At 38.6% G+C, this 24,393-nt stretch overlaps 1 protein-coding gene across 1 annotated transcript in view; it reads right to left on the bottom strand.

Annotated features, from left to right (window-relative positions):
- Positions 1–24,393, bottom strand: part of cntn4 (contactin 4) — a 170,912-nt gene that overhangs the window by 94,126 nt on the left and 52,393 nt on the right. The window contains exon 4 of the mRNA XM_072382884.1: positions 19,474–19,649. Within this exon, the coding sequence (XP_072238985.1) occupies positions 19,474–19,649 (176 nt within the window). The remainder of the gene's footprint in view (positions 1–19,473; positions 19,650–24,393) is intronic.

Raw genomic sequence — 24,393 nt, 5'->3', positions numbered from 1 at the left:
AGAACCTCACCATCCTATTTCTTTTACTGTAGAACACAGAAAACATTTAAATATTGCATGAAAATATTTGCTCATCATGAATTTGATGGCAGCAACACATCTAAAATAAGTGTTTGGGGCATGCAGGGTCATGTTTGCCACTGTGCAGCATCCCCTCTTCTTCTAATAACAGTCAGTCTGGAAATGTCTGGGAACTGACATGCTGCTGGACCTTTGTGAGAGGAATTTTGTCCCATTCTTGTCTGATATAGGATTCTACCTGCTCAACAGTGTTTCCAAATGGTGAAAGATCTGGACTGCAAGCAGGATAGCTCAGCACCTACAAAGCCCTGCTGTTGTAGTAGATGAAAGCTGAAAGTAAAGCATTGTCTTACTGAAATTTGCAAAGCCTAGATGGGAGCACAAGTTGCTCTAAAACCTGTATATTCCTTTCCAGGTGTGCAAGTCACCTGTTGCACAGGCACTAAAGTTGAAATTACTTCAACATTTCTTGACACAGTTTTTTCAGAGTGCTGAACCTCTGGCTATATTTTCTTCTGGGAGACTCTGCCTCTCTAAGGTGCTCTTTTTATAGTCCAACTGTTTATTTTTAGTACTTCTGAATCTTGCCTTTGCCTTGTGTGGCCCTGTCCCACTTTTTCTGAAACATTTCCCTGCCATCAAATGCAAGATAAACTAATATTTTGTATGAGGTTGTATAATGCCACACTTTCAACTATTTTATTTATTTTTTATTATTAATGAGATACTGGTTTGTGAGATCTACAAATCATTGCATTCTGTTTTTCTTTACATTTTGGCCAGAGTCCAAAAGTTTTTGGAATTGGTGTAGTAGATGATTTCTAATTTAATTAGGCTTTATTATTGTTGTTATCATTGTCATTATAATTACTCATGATAATTTTGTTAATTATCAATTTCACATTTTTGTATTTACACATTCAAGCATAGCTGCTGTCAAGATCAGAGGTCAAACTCATGTGTTATATTGTTCCGTGGAACCAAACTAAAGATAGACTGTAAATTCACATGTGTAGGCAGGTGATAGTGTCTCAGATTTTACTATACATATCCTCCAGATTGGATTAATTAACTTTAATTAACCTTGCTCTTTAATATGCTGCATACTGTCAAGTCAGTGTGAGCAGCAGTGCATACATGAGTGCTCTCTCTGAAGACCTGCATATTGCAAAACTGCAACCAAGCCACTTTCCACTGAGATTACTGATTAGTTCAGCTCCATGTGATTGCAGTGTAAAATCTGAGCTCACTGATTTATGAAGAAGACTTTAAGGTCAGATAACATATGTCATATCGGCCGTGGGACAAGTCAATTAAGACAGAGCCCTTAATTATTTCTTTTAAAGTAAATCTCCTCTTAAGCCACAAGCACAGCTTAACTAATAGCTATTTAAGCTCTATTAAGAGAACAACTCTCAATATTTTTCAAAAGATTAATGTCTGATATGACCATTTAGGGTCAATTAGATAGGAAATTAGATTTAGAAAAGTCCCACAATTGCCAATTTTATGCCCTGAAATTAATATATTTTCAATAGTTGTGACAGGGTGCTGTATTTTAAGGAAGATTCTGACCTGATTACACAAGTGCACGACTTATAACATCCAAACTGTAAACCTCCTAATGTTCAAATGAGCTTGTAACTACTGCAAGAAAAAACTGCAGCTTTTGTTGAATTGTCTGCACTTCCAGGGTGTTTGCACCTCAGTCAAGTACAGGAGCTGAGGACACTATGGACCACTTCACATTTAAAAGCAAGTTTTGAAAATACACTTGTATGTGTCCACTGCTGAGGCTGTTTAACACAACTGTAGAGTATCATGCTGCCACTGCTCGTCAAATTTTTGTTTCAGTTTCAAAACAGAGTCTTTCAAAGCTTCTTAAAGTCAAGGAAGGATCCTTTAATGCCCAAAAAACCATGTCATCAAATCTTGTTAAAAGTATGTGCCAGTGTCCAGAATCCTTGAGAGAACTGAAATTAAATTTCAAGGATGCGTCTGTGTATCCTCTATGCTTTCAAAACACCCACAATCCTATGCGAATTGGTTTTAAATAAAAGACACGACTGTTTCCTAGCTTAAGAAAGACTTGAAAGCATTGCTTCCTTTAAAAATGTTTCCTCATGAAATCAAGTTTGGTTTTATAGAAGCATTAATAATCATAATAATCATACCAGATGCTTACCAAATAATCATTTAGAGTTAGAAGATGAAAGTGAGTCTGCACATCTCAACCCGGGGCTTAAACATTTTGCAACCATGTACTTGACTGAAGCAGAGGCAATCTGAAAAATAACAGGTTTTTTTTTAGTTACGGAAACTTAACTACATTTGGGACAACATTGCACTTCTACCACATCTTTGGCTGAATCTACAGCTGCAATGTGGAAACGTATACATACATTTTGTGTATATATGTATGTGTTTAAAGTAGATACATGGATTGCGAAAATCAAAAAAACTTTGCCAAATGCAGAATCAGTGTGTAAAAAAATATAGGAAGTAACTGTTTTCTGTATGATGTTATCATTCCCTTATATTGTTGTCAAAGAAATTTGGCCCACTGCTCTTTACAATGTTGCTTTAGTTCATTTAGATTTTTTCAGCATTTGTTTATGCTCAGCTCTCTGAAGGTCCCACAGCCCCATTTCAATCAGTTTGAGGTCTGGACTTGAATGGACCATTGCAAATTATTTGACTCTAGAGTACTTTGGTATACGGAGGAGTTCATGGTGGATTCAATGACTGCAAGGTGTCCAGGTCCTGTGGCTGCAGAACAAGCCCACATCATCAGCCCTCCACCACCCTGCTTGACAGTTGGGATGAGGTGTTTGTGCTCATATGCTTTTGATTAGCAGCACCTGGCTGCTACCTATCCTCTTAATTATTGTGAAAGCATTAAGGATGGACATAGTTTTTCACACACTGATTCTGCATTTTCGCTTAGTTTTTTGTGAAATAAAAAATGACATAGTGTAGGTATGTGTGTGTCAAGTCGATAAATATATTGTTGATGATATGTAAAACCTTAGAATTGAAAGACGGTGTACTTTCTTTTTTTAGGGTGTCTGTATGTTTTGAACCTTTAAGCACTCAGAGAGCTTTTACAATGTCTCTTTTCCACCCATTCATAGACAAACTCGCCCTGTCAATATAACTTATGCAAAGTGCCATAAAGAGCTTGAGAGTAATGCATGAAATTTGCAAAACACTGCGACAATGTGCATAGCATCACTTGCTCTGATGAGCCTACAAAATCTGCAGCTACACTCCTCTCAGCAGAGCTCGCTCGGCTCATGACTTCATTGTTTTGGCTCACTCTCACAGCATTGCCTTTGACTGAAGTGGAAAGCTGAATCCAGTGGAAAAGCTCTAAAAGCCTGCTGTGTGCTGCCTCTGAAGCTCCAAACAGCAGACAGACGCACGAGGTGGTGGCAAGCAAACCAAACACAGGGCTGAGGAATGTCTGTGTTATTATTTGACCAGAAACACTTGATGCTACTTTGAAATCAGTGAATGTTCATGTTGGCTAAAAGTTTATATCATGTACACATATAAGGTGATTATTGGTGTCATATATATTGCAGGTTTAAAGGAATATACAGTAAAAAAATTTCTGAAATAGAAATTCAGCTTCTACAGCAATTGAGACATTAAACTGGTCTGTTATGAAGAGAGAACTGAGTTGGAGTCAATGTACCAGAGAATCTATGTTCCAACCCTCACTGATGATCATGAGCTGTGGGTGGTGACCGATAGAATGAGATCGCGAATAGAAGCAACCAAAATCCTCCAAAGGGTTGCTAAGGTGCACCCTTTTGGGATCGGGTCTGGAGCTCAGTCATCCCTGAGGAACTCAGATTGGAGAAAGGAGCCAGCTGAGGTGGCGACCACTCCGGTGGATGGAATCATTTTTTTCTTTATGTGTCAGTGTAAGTGATTATGGTGTGTGAATAACTGTATGTAATTTTCATCATTGCTGTCAGTCTTTATCATGTGAAACACTTTTATCTGCATGTAAGTAGGAAAGGTGCTATATAAATAAAGTTGAAGCGAAGATCCACTTGATATGTAAAAGCCTAAGAGCATAAATTATATAAACATTTCTTTTTTTTAAGTTTACAGCTGCAAGTCTAACATGTATCTGTACTCATTTGTATGCTACTTATGAAATTTGCCTTTTTGAAACCAGGCCTATGGCCAAGGTTGCAAAATAAATGTGAGATGCTGTTAGATTGATAGAAATTTGAAAAAAAAAAATCATAGATCCAAGACAGCTTTTTTGTTTAATTTCCAGTCTTCTTTTCTTGAATAAGAATGTTTGTGCTTTGGGCAAATAAAAGTCATTGTAATGGAAATATGTCAAATAAAACTGTACAAGCTGAGATAATGGATAAAAAAAACACTGTGGCTCCCTTAACTCAACAACATACTTCAAGAGATTACTGACTCTTTTGGTCTAATTCAACATAATTTTCAAAATTCTTACTAAAGTAATAGTCTATTCTACTTCCCCTGTATTGTATTATCAACCATCAATGTTGCAAAGTGCCACACTGCTACAGAAATCAGTGTCTGCCACCCTAATGCATGCGATTGTTGCATCGCACTGTGTAATTCACATTGGAGTTTCTTTTTTGTGTGCTACATTGTTATTGTGAATTATTTACACACTGTCAAAGTGAGAAAAGTGCAGGATTAAATTGTGAGATTAAGCGCTGAGTTCACACTTGGACACAAATAAAAGCTGATGCACACATAGCCTCATTCCCAAGATTAGCAACATTAACCCTTAGTGCTTTCTTATAATGTGCTGATGGCAGCTCATTACCTCAACCTTAAAGGATTGTATAAATAATCCAAACCCGAATGTCCGACTCAGATTCCCCCTCGTATGTTAATCCACTCCTTTGATTTATGCACTTGTTCGTCCTCGCTCCACACTGGAAAACAGCATGTCTTCCCCTCAGCAGAATAATTGAGCATTGGGGTGTAGTTCATAGATGAGATGACAAACTCACTCTCTGCAGTCATTTTTACACAGCAAATCGCTGTCCCTCTTAATTACATTTACCCGGCTGTGAAATGTTCTCGCCAAAATCTGGCGGGGTGGTGACCAAGGAGTACAGGTGCTTAAAGGAGAAGCCAGAGCAAAGATGTCTACATCCTAATCGATTTCCTGGAGGTTATTGAAGTGTGTTGAGTAAAATCTGGCCTTGATGTTTGGTAGTTTATGTTGTATAGTCTTTTCCGTAGCTGTTTAACGACTGCTAGCTGTTATTTTTTATATGTCACTCAAAAGTAATAAATGTTGTAGCGGACTAAAAGACTTTGCTCTTGTCAGAAGGCTTCATCACTGTCTGATGTTGCTGATCAGAGATCTCTGATGAAAGGTTGTCTCAGATATATTTATTTCCACCAATGTCTCTTAAGTTAAAAGAACTATCTTGGCTGTGTATTAGTCTTTTTCTTCTCGTGGCCATATAGTAAAGCCAAAAGACAGACTTTTCTAATCAAAGTGGCTTGAATTGATGGACAAAATACTCCTTTTTTGGAGGGGGTCTTTTTTTGGGGGGGCGAACCCCACCACTTACTTTCATCTAAAGGCGTGATAGAAGGTTAGATAAAAGCACCCATGCATTCCCAAAATGTGAGTCTAAAGAACAAAGTCAACAAAAGCAGGGGACATCTAAAGTACTGAATTCAATCCCAGCCAAAAAAAGTCTTTTTGGCATTATTTTTGGCTGACATCAAAGCTGGTGGGATTTATGAAGTGGTGATGTCTAGCTCACTAAAGCCACTCATTGTCCCCATCTACAGTGGCAGACATGGCCTTGCCTGTGCTGAAAGCATGCTGCAAGTGGCAAAACCTAGTGCTCCCACCACCACCACCTCCAACCATCCACTCTCTGCAGCCAAAAAAGAGCAAAAGAAGCATTGTTGCGAAGGAGGCAAAAAGTGTCATTTGCAATATGTTGTGGTCGAAGGCTTTCGGTGCAGGGGGATCTGTAGAGGCAGATGGGTGGTCTTGACCAAAGGCAGGCTTCTCTGAGCTTACACAGCTGTGCAGTTTTCCAAAAGACAGCATGAAAGCAAAGAGTTTGCCCACGGACCATTTCAGATAACTTATCCCTTAAATTTTTCACACAAAAGAATAATAGAGAACGCAAGTCCTCTTAAATCTTCTTGAAACAAATATGAAATTGTGCTTAGAGTTTCTGCTTCAGTGTAATCTTTAAACAAGAAGCGGCTAACAATGATTAATTGCCTCAGAATAAGTAAACGTGATGCCCCATCTAGAACCATTAGCATCAATTATTGCAAACCTGTGCTGGCATTACAAACAATGATCCAGATTAGGCTGATGATCACATCCCAGACATATGAGCTTTCTAAATGCCAGAACGACTAATCAAACTTCAACACGCCTGCTCAACCGTGAACATTAGATTCATCACAACCTGCTGCTCTGCAAGGAGGTTCTTTGTCTTCGAGTGGATGCTCAGTAATATATGTATGAGCATGTTAGCGTGTGTACTTCACAGCTCTGTTTGTACCGTTTGATTGTAACTGAAACTTCCAGAGTTAGAGAGTTTGTGTTTATGATGATGCATGTTTTTCCACATTTGGTCAATAACAAAATGAAGCATATAAAAGTGGCGCATATAATGCCACAGTGTTCGAAACAGCTGATTCTCTAAAACTATTTGAAGTTAAATACATTATAATTAAAGTTAAACATTATAACCACAGATTACATTACCGGATTATAATGCTAAACTGTTATTAACAATGGATAAATACAATAATCTATCTGAATCCCCATCTGAACTGTCTAAGGTTGTGTTGCATTGTTGGTATTGTACTGCATTTCAAATTTTAATTTGACATGATGCAGGAAGTAGAAGGCTTGTAGTCACATCTTGTCAAACTAATAGTTCATTAGCCTGTTAGCTAATTAGATTATTCAACTTTCCAGTGTACAGTGGTATCTCTCTCCACAATCCAGTGCCTACTGGGACATGCAGAGTAAATAGATAAATAAAAAGACGTTCTTATTCTATAAAGATATTCCTTTCTTAGTTTTGCTTCCTGGTCTGGATTCACACCTATTAAAATTTTGCTAATTAATCTATTCCTATTGTCATTTGTTAGATGCCTCTGTATATGTATACTGTATATACAGTGCTTCCCATAATGTTTGGGACAGAGTCACATTTTTCTTTGAGTTCCCCACTTGATCCTCAACATAAAATTCTAAATCAAATAATTCAAACGTGATTAAAGTGCATATTTCAGTCTTTAGTTTAAAGTAATTCTCATACATTTCAGTTCCACTATGTAACAATTACAACACTTTTTATACACAGCCGCCCTCATTTCAGGGCACCATAATGTTTCGGACAATCGGCTTCGCAGGTGTTTGTGGTTCCTCAGGTGTGTGTTATAGCTTTATTTGGGCAGGGAAAAGATACCTCATCTTACTTCTACAATTCGGGGTCTGTAGTTACCATTGTTCAATGTGAGAAGAAAAGCTGTGCCTATGAAAGTCAAGGAAGCTATTATGAGGTTGAAAACAAGAATAAAACCATCACAGACATCGCTCAAACCTTAGGGTTACCAAAACCAACTGTCTGTAAGATCAGTAAGAAGAAAGAATGCACTGGCGAGCTCTGTAATTGCAAAAGGACTGCTAGGACAGAAGAATCCTCACTATGGTAAAGAAAAATCCTCAAAAGCCAGTCCAATAGATCAGAAACTTTAGGAGGCAGGTGTGTCTTTGTCAGAGACTACACTGCAAGATGCAATCCACTAGTTAGCCCCCAAAACAGGATGGCCAGATTGTGAAAAAGTATGTAAAGGAGAATTCTGGAAAAAGGTGTCATGGACAGACAAGACCAAGATTAACCTGTATCAGAGTGATGGTAAGAAGAAAGTTTGGAGATGAAAAAGGAACTGCCCAAGATCCAAAGCACACCAGCTCATCTGTTAAACATGGTGGTGGGGGTGATATGGCTTGGGCATGTATGGCTGCTACAGGTACTGGCACACTGATCTTCAGTGATGATGGAACTGCCAATTCTGAGGATAGAAACATCTTATTTGCTCAAGTTTGAGTAAATGCCTCCAAACTCATTTATCCTGTAACAAAATAATGATCAGGCAAAACCAGAGTTTCTCAAAGCTAAAATATTGAAAATTCTTGAATGGCCAAGCCAGTTGGTGATTAAAAGCTAAATTGAGAATACCTTCTATATGCTGAAGAAGCCACTTAAAGAGACAAGCCTCCAAACAAGCAGGAGTTGGCTTGGCAGAGCATCACCAGAGAAGATACTCAGCACCTGGTGATGTCTATCAATGAGGGGGACTATGTATAAAAAGTGTTGGAATTTCTACATGATGGAACTGGAATGTTTGATCAATGACTTTGAATTAAAGTCTGGAATGTGCACTAATTGCCTAACTAACTTAAATCACAACAACAGGATTATTTTCTCTGAGATAGGAAAGATTTTTAAGCTACAGACTATTTCAGACATTTATTTTGCTCTCTGTGTAGTGCTGTTCATGACTTATAAAACAGCTTCTCCCCTTAACTGTGATTTTAAGACAAAGTGACGTACACCAGACAAGCAAGGCCTTAAAGAGTGTATACACTCTGGGATCTGCTATAAAAAGTTCAAGAAAGCAGCACTGACACTACTAAGACTTTTCCTCATCAGACACTGTTTATACTTCTTTTAGGACTGGACAGTTAAATCCAAAGCATCATATGCTGCTTTATTGTAGGTTCTCAAGAGAGATCTCTTGATAGTGTAGTACAGATAAAAGTAAAAGCCACAGTATACCCTATTTGCTATTTACGGCTCATTAACCAAGTCAATATACTCAGTCCACATTATCACACCAGCTGAAAGGAGTCTAAAGGATTTATTTGCATCCAAATGAGGTATTCATGCTCTGCCTGAAGGCTTTAAAGCCTTCTCTGGTAACATCTGGAGTTGTCACCCCTTTGAGACACTATATATCTGTGATTTCTCGAACTGTATATACACTCACACAAAAAACGATGTGTCAGGGCAAGCTCCGTTTTCAATGTCTTTTCTATTTCAAAGGTTGGACCTTTTAGCATCTCCGGTTATGGAAACTTGTGCAACACCAAATAATCTTGTCACTGCAGTCAAAGCACAGTCTCCCAAGTGGTCTTACAAAGTAAAACAAATGTTGAATATACACTGTTCATCAGTAAGAATTATGAGTGTACATCTTTTGAATAATCACTGATACAGAATCAATAGACATACTAATCAAGGGCAGTGAGTATTGAGTGGAAGTGCCCACTGCCCATCAGTTATCCTCGCCTCAGGAGGTAGACAGCCACAACCCCTGCTAGAAGTATCACCATCCATCAAAAGTTTGTGACATGGACAGAAATGCTGAAGTATCTGGAGTCCTGCCAATTCCAAGGAATAACCTTGAAAGCATCACGAAGCACCAACAAATGTTAACAGAGGAATGGAAACAAGTTTCGCAGTAAAACATCCTCCATTTTCATCCACTAAATATATGTTCAACATGTTCAAGTTTAAATGGAACAACACAGGTTAGCAAAGTCACGCGCTATAGAATGCCAAAAATTTAAAGAAAAAAACTGATGCAAAAGCATGATTCAAATGTAGACCTATAAACAAGTCAGGCGTGACATCGCAATACCCTTTCAGCAACAGCAATAATGCTTCTCAGGAGGATTACTCCCATGAAACAAGATCAAGACATTACTGAGGCCTATCTGATGGAAGGAATAACAGAAATCCCTCAGACCCAGAGCTAAATGACTGATTTAGAATGCAGGTGTGTGTTCACTGATCAACAGTACTTTCCTGTATGTCATTATCAGTTCTAAGACCAAGATCAAAATTGAATATTATTTGACCTTCACACTGATTCAAAACAATCAACTTTGAGAAGGTGGAAGGTGGAAGCTGTGGTTTTTCGAGACTAACAGCCTCACGGGGCAGTTGTGCCGTTTGTGTCGTCTTTGAACCTTCTGTGTCAGCTGCTTCAGTTTGAAAAATATCCCACATTGTACCACATTAAAATGAAAAAAAAACAAAAAGAGAAAAAAACTTGAGATTGTTATAATTGGCTTTGTTCTAAGACATTACGTACTCATATTCTGTATTTCATTAAACAATCTATGGTCCTATTTTGTTCTTGTCCACTCGCTCATACTACACACTGTATGTCCTTGAATGGTCCAGAACTTTCAGCTTGTATAACTGAACTAAATAACTGGGATAGGTGAAGCTTCGCTATCTTGTCAGATAGGTCTGTTACATCAGATACACGCCTGCAACAACACTCACACACACGTTGTTTATCACATCCAAAGAACATGACGTGGACAGTGGTTGGCTTGTTCATGTCACTAATAACTGGCCACTTATACGTGGTTGCGTGTAAGTCCAACCTCTGTGAGACAAATATCGGGGCTCGCTCTGATGGAGGCCCTGCGAGGGCTCTGTCACACCAAGCCCAATGCTGCCATAACTTACCTGTGACCAAAATAAATCTGTGAACTCAAGATTCCTCCGGCTTGCTCTTGGGCTTCCAATGAAAGAATAGGGCTAACAAGATCATTTTAGAAGTTTGTTATTTGATTGTATTCAATGTTTCCACATTGTGTTTGGTGTTGACCACTGATAGCATCAATACCAAACAGCACAGGAAGAAGTGCTGCCCATTGGGGTGTGACGATACACTCAGCTCACAAGAACGAGACGAGACAAGATTTTAAGAAAACTACCATGACAAAATGTATGACTGGACCAACAGACTTTTATTTAACCGAGTTGCACATGCGTTTTGAAATGTTTTATTATCACTCTTCACATGCATGATGTAAGCATGAGCTTTTAATAAACTTCTTCTTCCACAAATTTAAACTAAATTGCTGCATTGTACGGCATATTGTCGTGTCTTATCAGTCACTCTAATGCCATTTATCATTTCCACAGGGTACCCAAAATGCTACCAAACAAGCGATTTGAAAGTGGTGGGGGCATCTTCAATGGTAATACCAGTATTTTCCTACATCATTCTGGCTGCTTGCTGCTTCCCCTTCTTCTCCCTCCTCAAATAAAGGTTACTAAAAAAAAAATCAGAAAATCCTTCTCCTCCTCTTCTTCTTTCCCTTCTCCTTCTTTAGGTTCTGGTAGGCACGTAGCAAAGGAGAATTACTTCCCCACAGGTCACAAATATAAGTTTGGATAACTCACAAATCTCGCGTGATAGATTTTTAATGCAACGAGAAATATTATTGAGTCTAATCTCATACCACGAGATCTCGTCACACCCCTCCCTGCCAACTGATAAAAGAAGATTTTACATCATTAAAACTGAAGGAGTGATGTGAGTGAAATGCTTTTGTGAGGTGCCAGCTAACATCAGGACAACCAAAGCAGAACAGTGTGGTACAACATGAAGTACACTTTCACAATACACACAAAGGTTATTGGCAGCATTCAAAATAGCCCTGATTTGTTTTTTTCTTTTGTTCTGTAATTCTGTTGCAGCTTTTTTGTTTTTTTCTTTTATGGACACTTTCAGCAGAATCCCAAAACAGCTGCACTTTACACACTTGCTATGAGCTCATAAAGTTAATAAGACAAGCATACAGGTGGCCATTTACATAATTGGCACACAATGGAACCAATTTGTCATTGCGTTTCACACCACCTGAAAGTGAGACAAGAATTATTTAGGCTTTGTTTTGTTCTTCTAACTCACAAACACTATCTGTCACTGCTATGCTCAACCAGGTTCACTAGCTGGTTGCTAACTCTGTCAGTGTGCAGGTATAGTTTATCAGACAACAAGAAAACAGCTCCCTCTTACTGCCAGAAACACTGATGCTGGAGTGAATCTGAACAGAGAAAATAGCTGAAAAAGTAATGCCTTTCACATTACATTTGCTATTTCATTTTGAGTAAATCAGTTGATTAAGTAAAGGCTACCTCATAAATCCAGTTTTCTGCTTTGTTATCTGATCTGAGCACACTGATGAAGGCATCGGGTAACTAACTACAAAATGATCAGTCCACAGTGATAAGTAATGGTTGTTGTGGAATAGCCAATCAATACCAAAAAGAGAAATAATGTAGAAAGTAGAAATAAAGTAATTTGTTATATGAAAAAACATTTCTTAATCACTAGTGCAGGTTGTGTACAATTCTTCCCCCTTGGTTTGACATCATGTGCTGGTATCGATCCTACAGAACCAAACTGCAACAGTAAAGGTACGTAGGTGGTCAATGCTGCACAATGATACTGCCTGCCAGTCATGTAGAAGCAGCGTCAGGTTCAAGGTTCCATCTAGAAGATGGGTGAGATACGGGATGTGGATAGCTGGCCTTCACTGCTGATAAGAGAAGCACCGCCACCGAGGCACAAAGAAGCCTTTTTAAAACAAGCTTGCTGACATTTTTAACTTCTAACTCAAAACAATTGTGCAGCTGAAGACTAGATGTGAGTCAGCCTCAAATTAAGATAGCTCTCCCTGATAGTTTAAAACACTTTTTGGACCAAAGCTCTTGTACAGTCTCATATTTCTCACAGTATGACCCTTATTTTTTTTTATAAACCTGCACTTTTTCTGTTCGCTCCTACAGCTTTAACATGTTCAGGACTTATTCAAAAGTGAAAGAGTGCTTTATTTAATTCAGTACTCTTTATGTGTGAGGGCTCCTCTCAATACTATTATAATAATTAGATTAATACTTTAACAAGCCAATACAAGTTTCACCAGAGTAAAGCTGTACTGGTAATTACTAACATAAGTAAATTTAAGTAGGTATAACATCTACTTAAAGATAACTTTTCCTTACACTACATGTTAAGACCAAAACTAACAATGTGCTTTTCAACATTCCTTCCCTTCACATGGCTCTGAGACCTTGGAGTTAGACCCAGTCAGTTCCTTTAAAGACTACACTTCTGTTGTTGGCATCTGTTGTATACAAAGTTCAGCTGTGCATGGGTGCACATTTTAAGCAAACACAAGTGTACACTGACAACCTGATCTCATCACAGAACGTATAACAGCTACGTTAGTCTGCCTAGCGAAATGCTGCAGATAATTTTTCTTCACCCCGCTTACGTCTCATTACGTCATCATTTTGACCTTTAAAGACGCCAAACATGTCGCTACATGATGTCTTGCTCCACATCTCACAGTATACGTCTGGTACGTCCACTTTCCTCATCTTGCTACATGTTTGACACTTGATTTGGTCTCAAAAGCTTCTAAGGAGGCAGGAAAGGTGGTGATTCTCCTGATTCCTTACTTTATTTGGTTCCTCCTCATTGGCTGGGGGTTAGGAGTTTAAACCTAATGATCAATTAAGATACGTTATTAGGTTAAGGTGTTCCAAACTACATTAGGATTAGGACTAAAAAAAACTGTTGTGACTATACCTTAAACATCCTGCTATTCATGGGCTGTGATTGCCATCATCCCATGTTGCCATCTAAAAATTCACAACCATGGATTGACACTTCAATGTGTTGGTGATGTGGACAACCAGACCCATTAAACCATGTTTTCTTCATAGTCTGGGCTGTTACTGCAATAAATTGCTGAATATTATCAAATCTGTCTTATCCTGACACAAAGGTAGCTGTTCCATTTCACTGTTAAGGGGGAAAAGAAATGATGAGTGGTTACTGAAGGAAGTATTAAAGATGACCAAAGTATCATTTTTGCGAAAAGTATCTCTAGATAACCCTTTTTAATACTACATACATGATGGAATATTCAACAGGTAAATAATCCATGCCTCCTATAAATGTAATAAATATTTCAAAACAATTTATCTATTTCCCAAAGTCTGAACTAAAGACATAATGACATACGTTTCACATGCAGAAATACTGTGACTGCATCAGGTCTTCATTTGATGAATGCACATTTGTAGTCAATCAAAACACTCAAAGATCAGCTGCAAAGTAAGCAAATGATGATACCTGTAATTGTGGACATGTCTATCCCCCCATGTCTGATGTGCTCTCCCTCTCCCTCTTACAAAGCAGTTACTATTTGAAAATACAGCAGCCAATCACAGAACAAAGCTGTGAAATACTGCAGAATTAACCAGAGTGTTCAAAGCTTTTTGTGACTTTATGCGAAAGCCTCTTCCACTTTCATTTCTTATTGATATCTCAAGGAGGACAGCGATTTTGGACCTGGTGGTAACCCATTTATTTCCCCCTGTGCCAAACTACAGTCACAGTTTGTGCTATTTCTGGAATTTTATGAAATGAAAATTCCTTAACCTAACAGTTACGAGGCAAACACACCTCTCGTTGCCACATTTAAATACAAGTTCATACTGTCTACTTTTTGATGCCCCTTCTTGATTCATTGTGAAACACATCAAACCCAGGAGGTTGATTGTAGATTAAAACTAGATAAAAACTCTGACAATCTTCTGACTTTCAATCTTTCAGGTGCAGCACATGTACATTTTTCACCACTCTCAGTGATTTCTCCCTTCTCGACTCTGACAGTCCCAATTACTGCTGTGCTTATTAAAGGTGTGAGCGGGCTCAAGCTCTGCAGAATGTCAAAATCACAGTCACATTTTGCTAGAACTAATTATCAGTAAAAGGTTATGATCTTTACCAGAGAGTGATAGAACCTGGGCTCAAACACCACTTCATCCAAAATGTGTGAATAGTGTGATTTGACAGGTAGTCTGAGTCACAGGTGCAGGGAATTTTTGCATCTACTTATGCAGGCAGAGCGAAGTTTTGCTCCGTAAAAGGCAGACTTTGTTCATTTGAACGTGTCACTGATTGTAAAGGCTTTTTAGACTTGTACCCTCCTCTTGTTTGTATCTGAGCAGTGCTACATTCAATGCACCACAGACGTAGGATGATGGAATTAAAAAACACGAATTGTTGTTTTTTTCCCCAAATCTTAATATGAAGATTAACAAAAAACAATACCAATTAATGGGTAAGTTGCATGGTACTTTTGATGTGCTTTTTATACTAAATGGATATATGGAATAATGGAATAAAATAAAATTCAAAGTGAGAAAGAGAAATTAGTAAAAGAAAATGTCCACATCTCCACAACACCCAGTAAGAAAAAAGCTTTGACAAAGAATTATTTTAAGGGATGGACCACTTCTGTGTATGTGTGTGTGTCAGCAATGGCAATTGGAACTGAAAGCTGTTTTTTTAGTCCTCTCAGCGGCTAGGTGTCATTGACTGGTGTCTACACACCCTCTGCCCCAAGGTAGCAGCCCATAAACATCTTGCATGGCAAAACAAAGGGAAGGAAGGTAAAGCAGAGGGCAGCATCTCTGCAGTGAGATGGACTCTCACTTACTTCCGTGGGTTAAGACTAAGGGGAATTACTTTATTAGTTGTCTATAGAACTCTTCAAACATCTTGATCCACATCTTATGTCCTTACTTTTTGCTTCCAGGAGGCCAGACCTTCTTGTAATCTTTTAAAGAGGACTTGAGTAGTATTTCTTTTTTTCTCTCTTGTTGCCACTGGATACTTTATTTTTCTCTGTTTCACTCATTTTCAGTCCAAACCTTGTATCTGACCCTTTTCAGAGGAATGTGCATTTCTCTGATGGGTCCTTTATTTGTTCAACCACATAACCACACTGGCCTACTAACAAATCCTGCATAAAAAAGGCTGAATAAAACAAATTAATTGATTGAATTTAATCAATTTAAATTTAAAGTGATGTCCTAAAGAAATAGGGAAAAAAATCCAGCAAAGACTTGACGCAGGACCTGAGAGATGCATCCGGACCTTGAGCCATGTAATGTTCACTGAAGCCTCATCAGAAATGGTCTACGTGGAAGGGAGGCTATTAGGAGGCCATTCTTAAGGAAGGGAAACAGGGAGAAAAGGCTGAGCTATGCCGAATGACACAAGAAGTGGCCTGAAAGTCAGTGGCAACAGGTCTTATGGAGGGATTTAAAGAAATGACAGAAAGCTTGTCTAAGAGACTTCAGGCTGTGTTGAAGGATAAAGGTGCGCAGACCAAATATTGACTTTCAGTCTTGTTAGAATTGTACAAAGTCAGTTTGTACATGTTTCAGTAACTCACTGCTTCTTTTTCTGTTTTCCAGACAACACATAAAAAACTTTTGCACAGTTCTGTATATATATTTTTAAATCGTTCAATATTTTTTTAGCCTCTTGTGCTTTGATATTTCTATAAAGAATTACATGACACTGTCTAGTGATACCAGTCGCCCTTTAAATTAATCGCTTGAACCATCCCCATTCAATCTTTTTCTGAAGTTAATTAAGCAATACCATGAGTAATAAAGAAGATAGATGACAGCCAGTCACACATACAGTGCACGACCCCACTCTCTGACAACAACTGAAGGCTGGTAAGGTCAGAACCCAGCAAGTGATGGAGCTGTCATCCTATTACAGTGGAAATCAAACAGCAGAATCAGATCCTGGATTGACTTTCCTCTGGTCCAGGGGACCAAACAAATGGGCTGAGATAGATCGGTGGCCTTGTCCCCAAACACTAAACCTCAGAATCTAATCAGAGCAAGCGATCACTCTTGCTGTCAATGTCATCACTTACGCCTGACCAATGACTGCCGTGTACAGTTGGGACTTATCGACTCACTGCAGCTTTAAGAATATGAAAACCAGAGACTGTCAGTAAAACTCATCAAGATCTGTCAATCAGTCTGCAATAACGCCAACCAGAAATTCATATGAAAAAGTCTGAGAGTGCTGACTTTGCATGTTCTTCATAAAATAGCATCAGCTAAACTTATCAAACTACTAATAGGCATTAACATGTAGCCAATATTAATGACCCAATGTCTCACTGATGCATGATTAAAAATAAACTGCACCCACGGTCATGTGAAAGAGAAAGTACACCCTCTTTCGGTTTATAGTTTTATGTATCAGGACATGATTTAGGATGAAAATAAGGTGGTTCTTACCAGGCCTTAAAATCAGGCAAATACAGCCATTAGATGATCAACAAAAAATGATATTTTCATTGAACAAAAGCCAAACAAAAATGCAATAATCTTAGAGAAACCAAGTGTTGCTGCCCATCAAATTGGGAAGGGTCAAAAGGCCATTTCCAAACCGTTTGGAGTCTATCTTTCAAGGGCTGTGTGATATGAACTACAATGCAAGCCACAGTATTTCTAAGTCGAATGGCAATATATGATAAATACCAGCCTTTTATACAAATTCGGCAAAATGTTCAATTGTAACTTAGTGCCACAAGTGTGATGCATTTTTTTTTAAGAACACTGTAATAAAATTTCAACCCTACCAGGTTCCCATCTGATAAAATCATCTTTCTGCAAAGTTGTGATTTGTTATCAGTGGTACTTGTAAAATAACTCTGAGAACCTTAATTCTCATGTCTGGTTGAGTGCTGCAGCTTTGCTTGTCAGAGATGGCTGGGAGTAACAGCACACACGCTGTGGGGCTGTTCTGGTGAAACTATCACAGAATTTAGCCACGCTTTGTCAAACATGTTGCTACATGTAAGACTGGTTGCATTTCTGAATAAATAAGTCACTAAGTTGACAATGCTTAAGAAGTTGTAAGCAAGTGCAGCTCAGCTTGTCACCAACAACCAGAAGAAAAAGATGGTGTGCACACGGGAAGCTTTACAGTGGACACGTAAGATGGCGTAAGATTAAATGGCTGATTTTTTTGCCTTGTTTGAATTAATACTAGTGTCAATCAAAAAGTCAGTATACTGCTCTGCCTTGCATCATTCTACAGTGAGAAAGCTTATTCACAAGTGGAAACAATTGAGACAGCTGACAATCTTCTCAGGAGTTCACCCCAAGGTCAGACTGTGCAATGCTCAAAGAAACTGCAAAAAACCCAAGAGCCACATCTCAGACTCTGTAGGCTTCAGTTAGTAAGTTCAATGTTAAAGTTCATGACTTTATAATTAGAAAAAGACTGAACAAGTACGGCTTGTTTGTAACGGTTGCAGGAGAAAGCCAAAAGACTTCTGGGTCAAACTGGGTCATCAACAGGACAATGATCCCAAACACAGCAGCAAATCTCCAACAGAATGTCTGAAAAAGAAAAAAATCAAGGTGTTGCAAAGGTCCAGTCAAAGTCCAGACCTCAACCTGACTGAAATGCTGTGGTGGGACCTTAAGAGAGCTGTGCATAAATAAATGCTGCAAAGCTCAATGAACTGAAGCACCGCTTTAAAGAAAGCTGGACCAAAATTCCTCCACAACAATGCGAGAGGCTGATATCACCATACATAAAATTATTACCTCTAGGTATTGCTGACAAAGATGGTTCTTAGAGCCACTAAATCATGGGGTGTACTTTGTTTTTCTCATACTGCTTCTGCATGTCTTAGTTTCAGTTAAGTGAATAATTACATGGTGCATTATGACCTGTGTTCTTGTTGTTCATCTGAGATTGTGTTTACTTAATCATAACACCTGGTTATGACCCAAGGAGTTTATATTATGTCCTGATATATAAATCCTCAGAAGGGCAATCGGGTGTTCTTTCTTTTTCACATAACTGTGATGGTGGGGATAAAGTGTAGCCTATTAAAGTAGCCTACTTGAACATCAGATTTCCATTTAGTCCCATGTTGACCTTTAATACTTCTGCTCTACAACACTTGAGGGGGATTCACTGTATATTTATACTACACTAAATCTAGCTGAAAGACGCAGTTTTTGTAGAAAAGTAAGATTCAACAAACACATCATCAGCTCAAACACAAGAAGCTGTTTTTCCAGATAACTGTTTTCAGATTCATTACTTCTGTACTTGGCTTTAAACTGCCCTTATTGTGGTTCTGGCTAATTAAAATCAGCACTACACTGTGACTCCACAACAATGGCTGTTATCACCCTATTATTAATATGATACTGCATGCATACATATCATCTTATTAAACAGATAAAGAGAAACATTAGTGTGGCCACATGGTGTATGCAAGTCTTATGTTTTGTCTGCTTTTAGCTCTGTTTTTGGTCTTCATCAGAAGACTGAAGATGAAGCCCACAGAGACCTGTGGCATCAGTTGAAAAACAAACAAAGGCTCTTTAAGGACAGGCAGTATCACCACTGGCAGTTCTTTTAATTACCATATTTTGCTTTATGTTTCCCATCTTTTATTTTTAGTATGCGGATGTTTGATCTGCAGTGATGACTAGTGTAAACTCAAGTCAGTGCACACACAGGGAGCTAATGGCTCCCCAGAGAAATGTTCCCTGTCTTGATCATGTCATCAAGAACAATTCACATTGTTATCTTTGGTTGCAATTGGCGTGTTTTTTCCCCCCTTTTTTCCTGCTGCCTCTGCCCTTTTTTCACTGGAGGTTCAGAGGCCACATAAGTTGGCCCCGAGAGAGAAACAGAAAAAAATAGACTCACATGCAAAGGTTAGACTGGCCTCTCGGCTGACGATGGTCCCAAAAGAGTTGGAGGAGAGGCACTGATACGTTCCAGCATCTTGGTCTTTGTTCAGACGGCTGATTCTGAGGTTGCCTCCAGAAAGACTGTAGTGAGATCCAGCTTTGGGAATGATTTCTGATCCATTTAATTTCCACCTAAAACATGAGAAGGGGGGGCACAAGAGAGGGAGGAAAAATTAACATGCAAATTAACAAATTAAACATTGTTCAGTGTAGACTGGGGCAATGGATGCATTCCAGAGTACAAGAAGAACACGGCTTGTACATTTGATTGTTTTTCAAAACTAAAAGGTGGAGAGGGTCCAGAACTCACACCCTCGAGCTTCGTGTTAATCTAAGCAGCAGTGAACCGTTATGGTGCCAAGGACTTGAGTCTCTGAGAATAGATAGCGTTGCAGGCCATCCATCTTTCCAAACCCCAGTCAAACCACATAAAATTGCTGCTTAATCATTATGAAGCGACAATTAAAAAACAAATGCCTGCAAGCTTGCCTTCACACTTGTGCATTCAAGCCCCATTCACATGATTATCATTGGTGTTAGGGGTGATCGATGAAGGGTGTAATTCACTTAAAATGGCAACAGACTCTCGAACGAAAAAAGGTGCTCAAATACTATAACTTCTTCCCAATGATGCATAACCCTTCCTAACTGTCAATCGATATTTTGAAAAGTGGAAAAGGATCATATCAGTTTTGAAAATAGTCATTCCTGATTTTGAAGCTAATTACTTTTTCAAAAATAACTTGAAATTTCCTTCTGTTTCTCTGTCTGACATCAACTGCAGTTGGAAAAAACTTTTTTTTTAACAACTTTTTTTCATTTGGAACAGAAATAACACCTGAGGTAAAGAAAAGGGTTTGTTTAAGGACTTTGTGCACAGTAAACAAAAGTTGTGCAGATGTTTATTGTACTGATATCTCAATTCTCTTCTCTAATTGTTATGCCAATGTGATCCCTTTGAAGCAAAAAAAACATGGACATGACTGTTCCGCTTCTTTTTAGAATATACACATGTCCAAAACCTTGAGCCACCCTTCACTTCTTCATACTTTGCTTCTGAGCAGCTGAAATGTTTTTTTCTTTCTTCTGTTTATTAAGCCACTAACTCAGAGTGGATGAACCAGTGTTATGCAACTATAACTGTGGTATATAGTTGCATAACACAATTTATATTTAATTTAAGTATAAATAACATAAATTGTTATAATATGAGGAAGCCAAGAAGTCATTCATAAGGAACTGAAACAGGGAGAATAGGCTGAGCTATGCCAAATGACCCAAGAAGTGGACTGAAAATCAGTGGCAACAGGTCTGAATCCTCCCCAGAGGCCTCAACATTACTGAAGCAGTGTGGGATCATCTTGACAGAAAACGGAACAAAAGTTAGCCAACATCCAAAGAAGAGTTTTGGGATGTCCTTCAAGAAGCCTGGAGAACTATTCCTGACAATTGTACAAACTCAGTTTTCTTCACGTTTAATTTGTGTTTGCACATGTTTCAATAAATTGCTGCACCTCTTTCCTACATTCCTGACAATATAGGGAACAAAATGACTCAAGACTTATGCACAGTTCTGTACAACTACATTATACTAAATTATCATGCTGTAGAGTCATGTAGAGCACAGTGGTCATTTAATACACGTCGAAGCTGATGACATGAAAAACTGTGCTGCTAACCGCCCATCCTCAGTAAAATGTGTCACAGACAGCCGAATGCTCGTTGGCTGTAGAACTGCTGCGCTCACGTACAGCCTCTACAGACTCCCTTTCTTTTACTAGGAGAAAATGAGTTGCACACTGGTCTTTCATGGACCTTCTCCAGTTCAGCCATAAGTAAGTGCATGCTCTCAAGAACTTTATTACCACACACAATGGAGAGGGGCCTTTGGGGGAGAGGAAAGATTCTCACAGGACTGTGACCGCGATTCATGTGCAGCTAAAGGGGAACAAACAAAACTCAAGAGAAAGATTCCACAGCCAAACAATACCTTTGACCTGAAAACCACAGCAAAAGCAGGCAGGAGGTGACACTCGAACACTTTAGTGTCATACTCAGATAGAGATCTCATTTTCTTTCAGAAAAGGCATCCAATCTAACACGGAAGCAGCCTTTACACAGCTGTAATTTGCTCAGAGTGACTCAGCATTGTATCCAAAGTGAGACACTTTAATCGGTGACAGCTTGAAAACCAAATGTTGCAAAAGATTTTCTCTCCCGGTTGTCAATTCAGAGCTTTATCTGGGTCTTTCTAAAACATCCGGCTGCATAGTTGCTGTAATTAATCCTGGAAAATGTTTTGATTTATCTGAGTGTGATCATGCCCCACTTTAAAACAGGGGAACTAACTCTGTCGAAAGAAGCAAATGCGAATCCCTGAATGATCCAAATCGTGTGTATCTGTGGCAGTTCAATACGGTGGTATTCAAAAATAACTGCTCAACCAAAGCTGCTTTTGTTCCTTTTATAAAAAAAGAATTACACAGCCGACGACAACTCTCGTCGCTTTGTTCAATTTCATTACATTTTATATTCAGGATTTCTGTGAAACTCGAGCACATTTTTATCTCAAGATAAATTGAGTGCAGGAGCCGTGATATAAGGTAGCACGAGGGGAACTTTGAACCACGAGCGGCTGTCACAGAGTATCTTCCACAGGAAGCAAAGCAGCAGAATACATCAAACACATGTAAAGCAGATCATTTGATAATTCTATTTACAATGATTTATGATGGCATGCAGGCCACAACAGCAGCTCCATTTGTTAGGCACACGCTTTACCCAATCATGTAACAACAACAGTCTGTGTACACAGTGGCATAATACCACACCATCTGGCTCATGAGGCTGTGGATGTTTGACGATCTGTTCGATCCTGGTGCCTTTTTAAATGTGATTAAAAAAGGCTACTTTGTGCCAAGACTTTGTAAATGCTCTGTGTCTTATAGTTACCTTTTAGTTGGTTCTAAACTCAAAGAAAAAAAAGCAATTGAAAATGGTGTGTTATAGAATAGAAAATTAAGCACACACACACACACATACTGGCAAAATATATTTTTTCCAGATTTGGGAAAAATTGCACTTTCACATCCTGAACCAGCTGCTCCCTTTCAGAGCTTGTAGATAACCCCAGGACAACTCATATTTTATAAGACTGTTAGGAGGCTGTTCTTTGCAAGATAATTTTTTTAATTCATGATTTTTGGAAAGTGTAATGGTGCCGCCCACATTGCAGGTTGGATTCCCATGAGGCTGTTTGTTCATGATAAACCAAAAGAAGGCAGAGGGACATCATAGCTGAGCATCTTTATACAATTTAGACAGGAGAACCTCATTTAAGCCCCCACCCTTTACTTCTTTATATTTTGCTTTATTTTGCTCTATTATCAGATCATTTAAAGTGGTCTTGAGCAACAGTTTCTGCTATTTCTGATGGTTTTTCAAAGTTTTTCTTTGGACACTGGCTACTTTTCCCTTAATATTTCTGTCCAGTCCTTGTACCTGACTGTGAAGTATAGGTAGTGACACCACTGCTCAAGTGTTGAATGAGAGTTGTGTCTACACATAACAGATAATTTAGCCAAGGCTTGTTACTAGTTGCCTGTTGCAAAGAGACATCACTTTTCCCATTTTTCTGGTTACATCTGCAAAAAGAAATACCAAAGAAAACATACTTGATAGGTTTAAAATGGTATTTTACACCAACAAGCCTAACAATGTGCATTAATCATGACCCTTACCATGCATTCCTAAGTGCTGACACTAACCATTTGGAGTTGAGAATGAAAAGTAAGAATAAACAGTTGTGAGTGAGAGGGTTAGTAGAAAAGTACACGGACTGGAAGTGGAAAGCATGCAGGACGAGCCTTTAACTACAATCTCTCATATGTTAGTGTAACTTAAAAAGATTCAGCCTTTTTGCATGGTAATATGATTTAATGAATTTGATTAGACCTTCCAGTAAGTGATTTATTGTTGCAGAATTGCCTTTTACTACATTTGCAGTCTTGTGTTTTATTGACAGATATGAGAGAAGAATCTAATTTCTGAGCTTAATTTTGCAAAAACATTCTTGAAGATGTTATTACTACTTTGTCAAAGGGCTTTATACTGCACTGAGTGCAACTCAGTCACAGTTTCTTGCTATGTGAGGTGCAATTAATGAACACGGAGCATGATTAAGCTTTTGTCCGCTTGCTGCAACTCAAATTTAGGAGGCGGCAGCAGCAGCTATGACAGGACCACACAGTAACCTCGACAGGAAACAACTGATTAGGTCATCCTTTAAGCTGGCTCACTTACAAGTATTAAACGTACCAATCCTTCCAAATCTCACTCCAGCAATTTCAGTGTTCAAACTTGATTGATTTGAACTTTTACTTGCCAGAGCAACAGCAACACAACACAACTCCCTCTCAATAGACTAATGGTCCATGTGAGGAGGAAATAAATAGAAAAAAAACAAATCTGCTCTCTTAACTGGGTGCACACACAGCTTTTAGAGCACTCCAAGGTTATAGATAGACAAAACATGTTTCCAGGAGAGAGTTTAAGGAAAATGCACAGCAAAACAGAAGCCCGGCAATACCTTCATGTGATACAATTCATATGACCCTGATCAGCTTGGGATGAACAAGCTTTTTTTTTTTGAAAGTGCAAGAAGTTACACAGCCAAGACTGTCTGCGTATGCTGTGTCACAACATGCACAAAGTCCTCAAACAAACCCTTTTTTTCTTTACCTCAGGTGTTATTTCTGTTCCAAATTAAAAAAAGTTAATCCTTTTCTACTTTTCAAAATATCAACTGACAGTTAGGAAGGGTGATGCATCACTGAGGGGAAGTAATAGTATTTGAAGAGCAGTTATATTCACCGTA

The sequence above is a fragment of the Leuresthes tenuis genome, unplaced genomic scaffold, assembly GCF_036924035.1.
Source record: "Leuresthes tenuis unplaced genomic scaffold, fLeuTen1.0.hap1 SCAF_3, whole genome shotgun sequence".
Taxonomy (NCBI): domain Eukaryota; kingdom Metazoa; phylum Chordata; class Actinopteri; order Atheriniformes; family Atherinopsidae; genus Leuresthes; species Leuresthes tenuis.
This window is presented reverse-complemented; position numbering and strand designations above follow the sequence as displayed.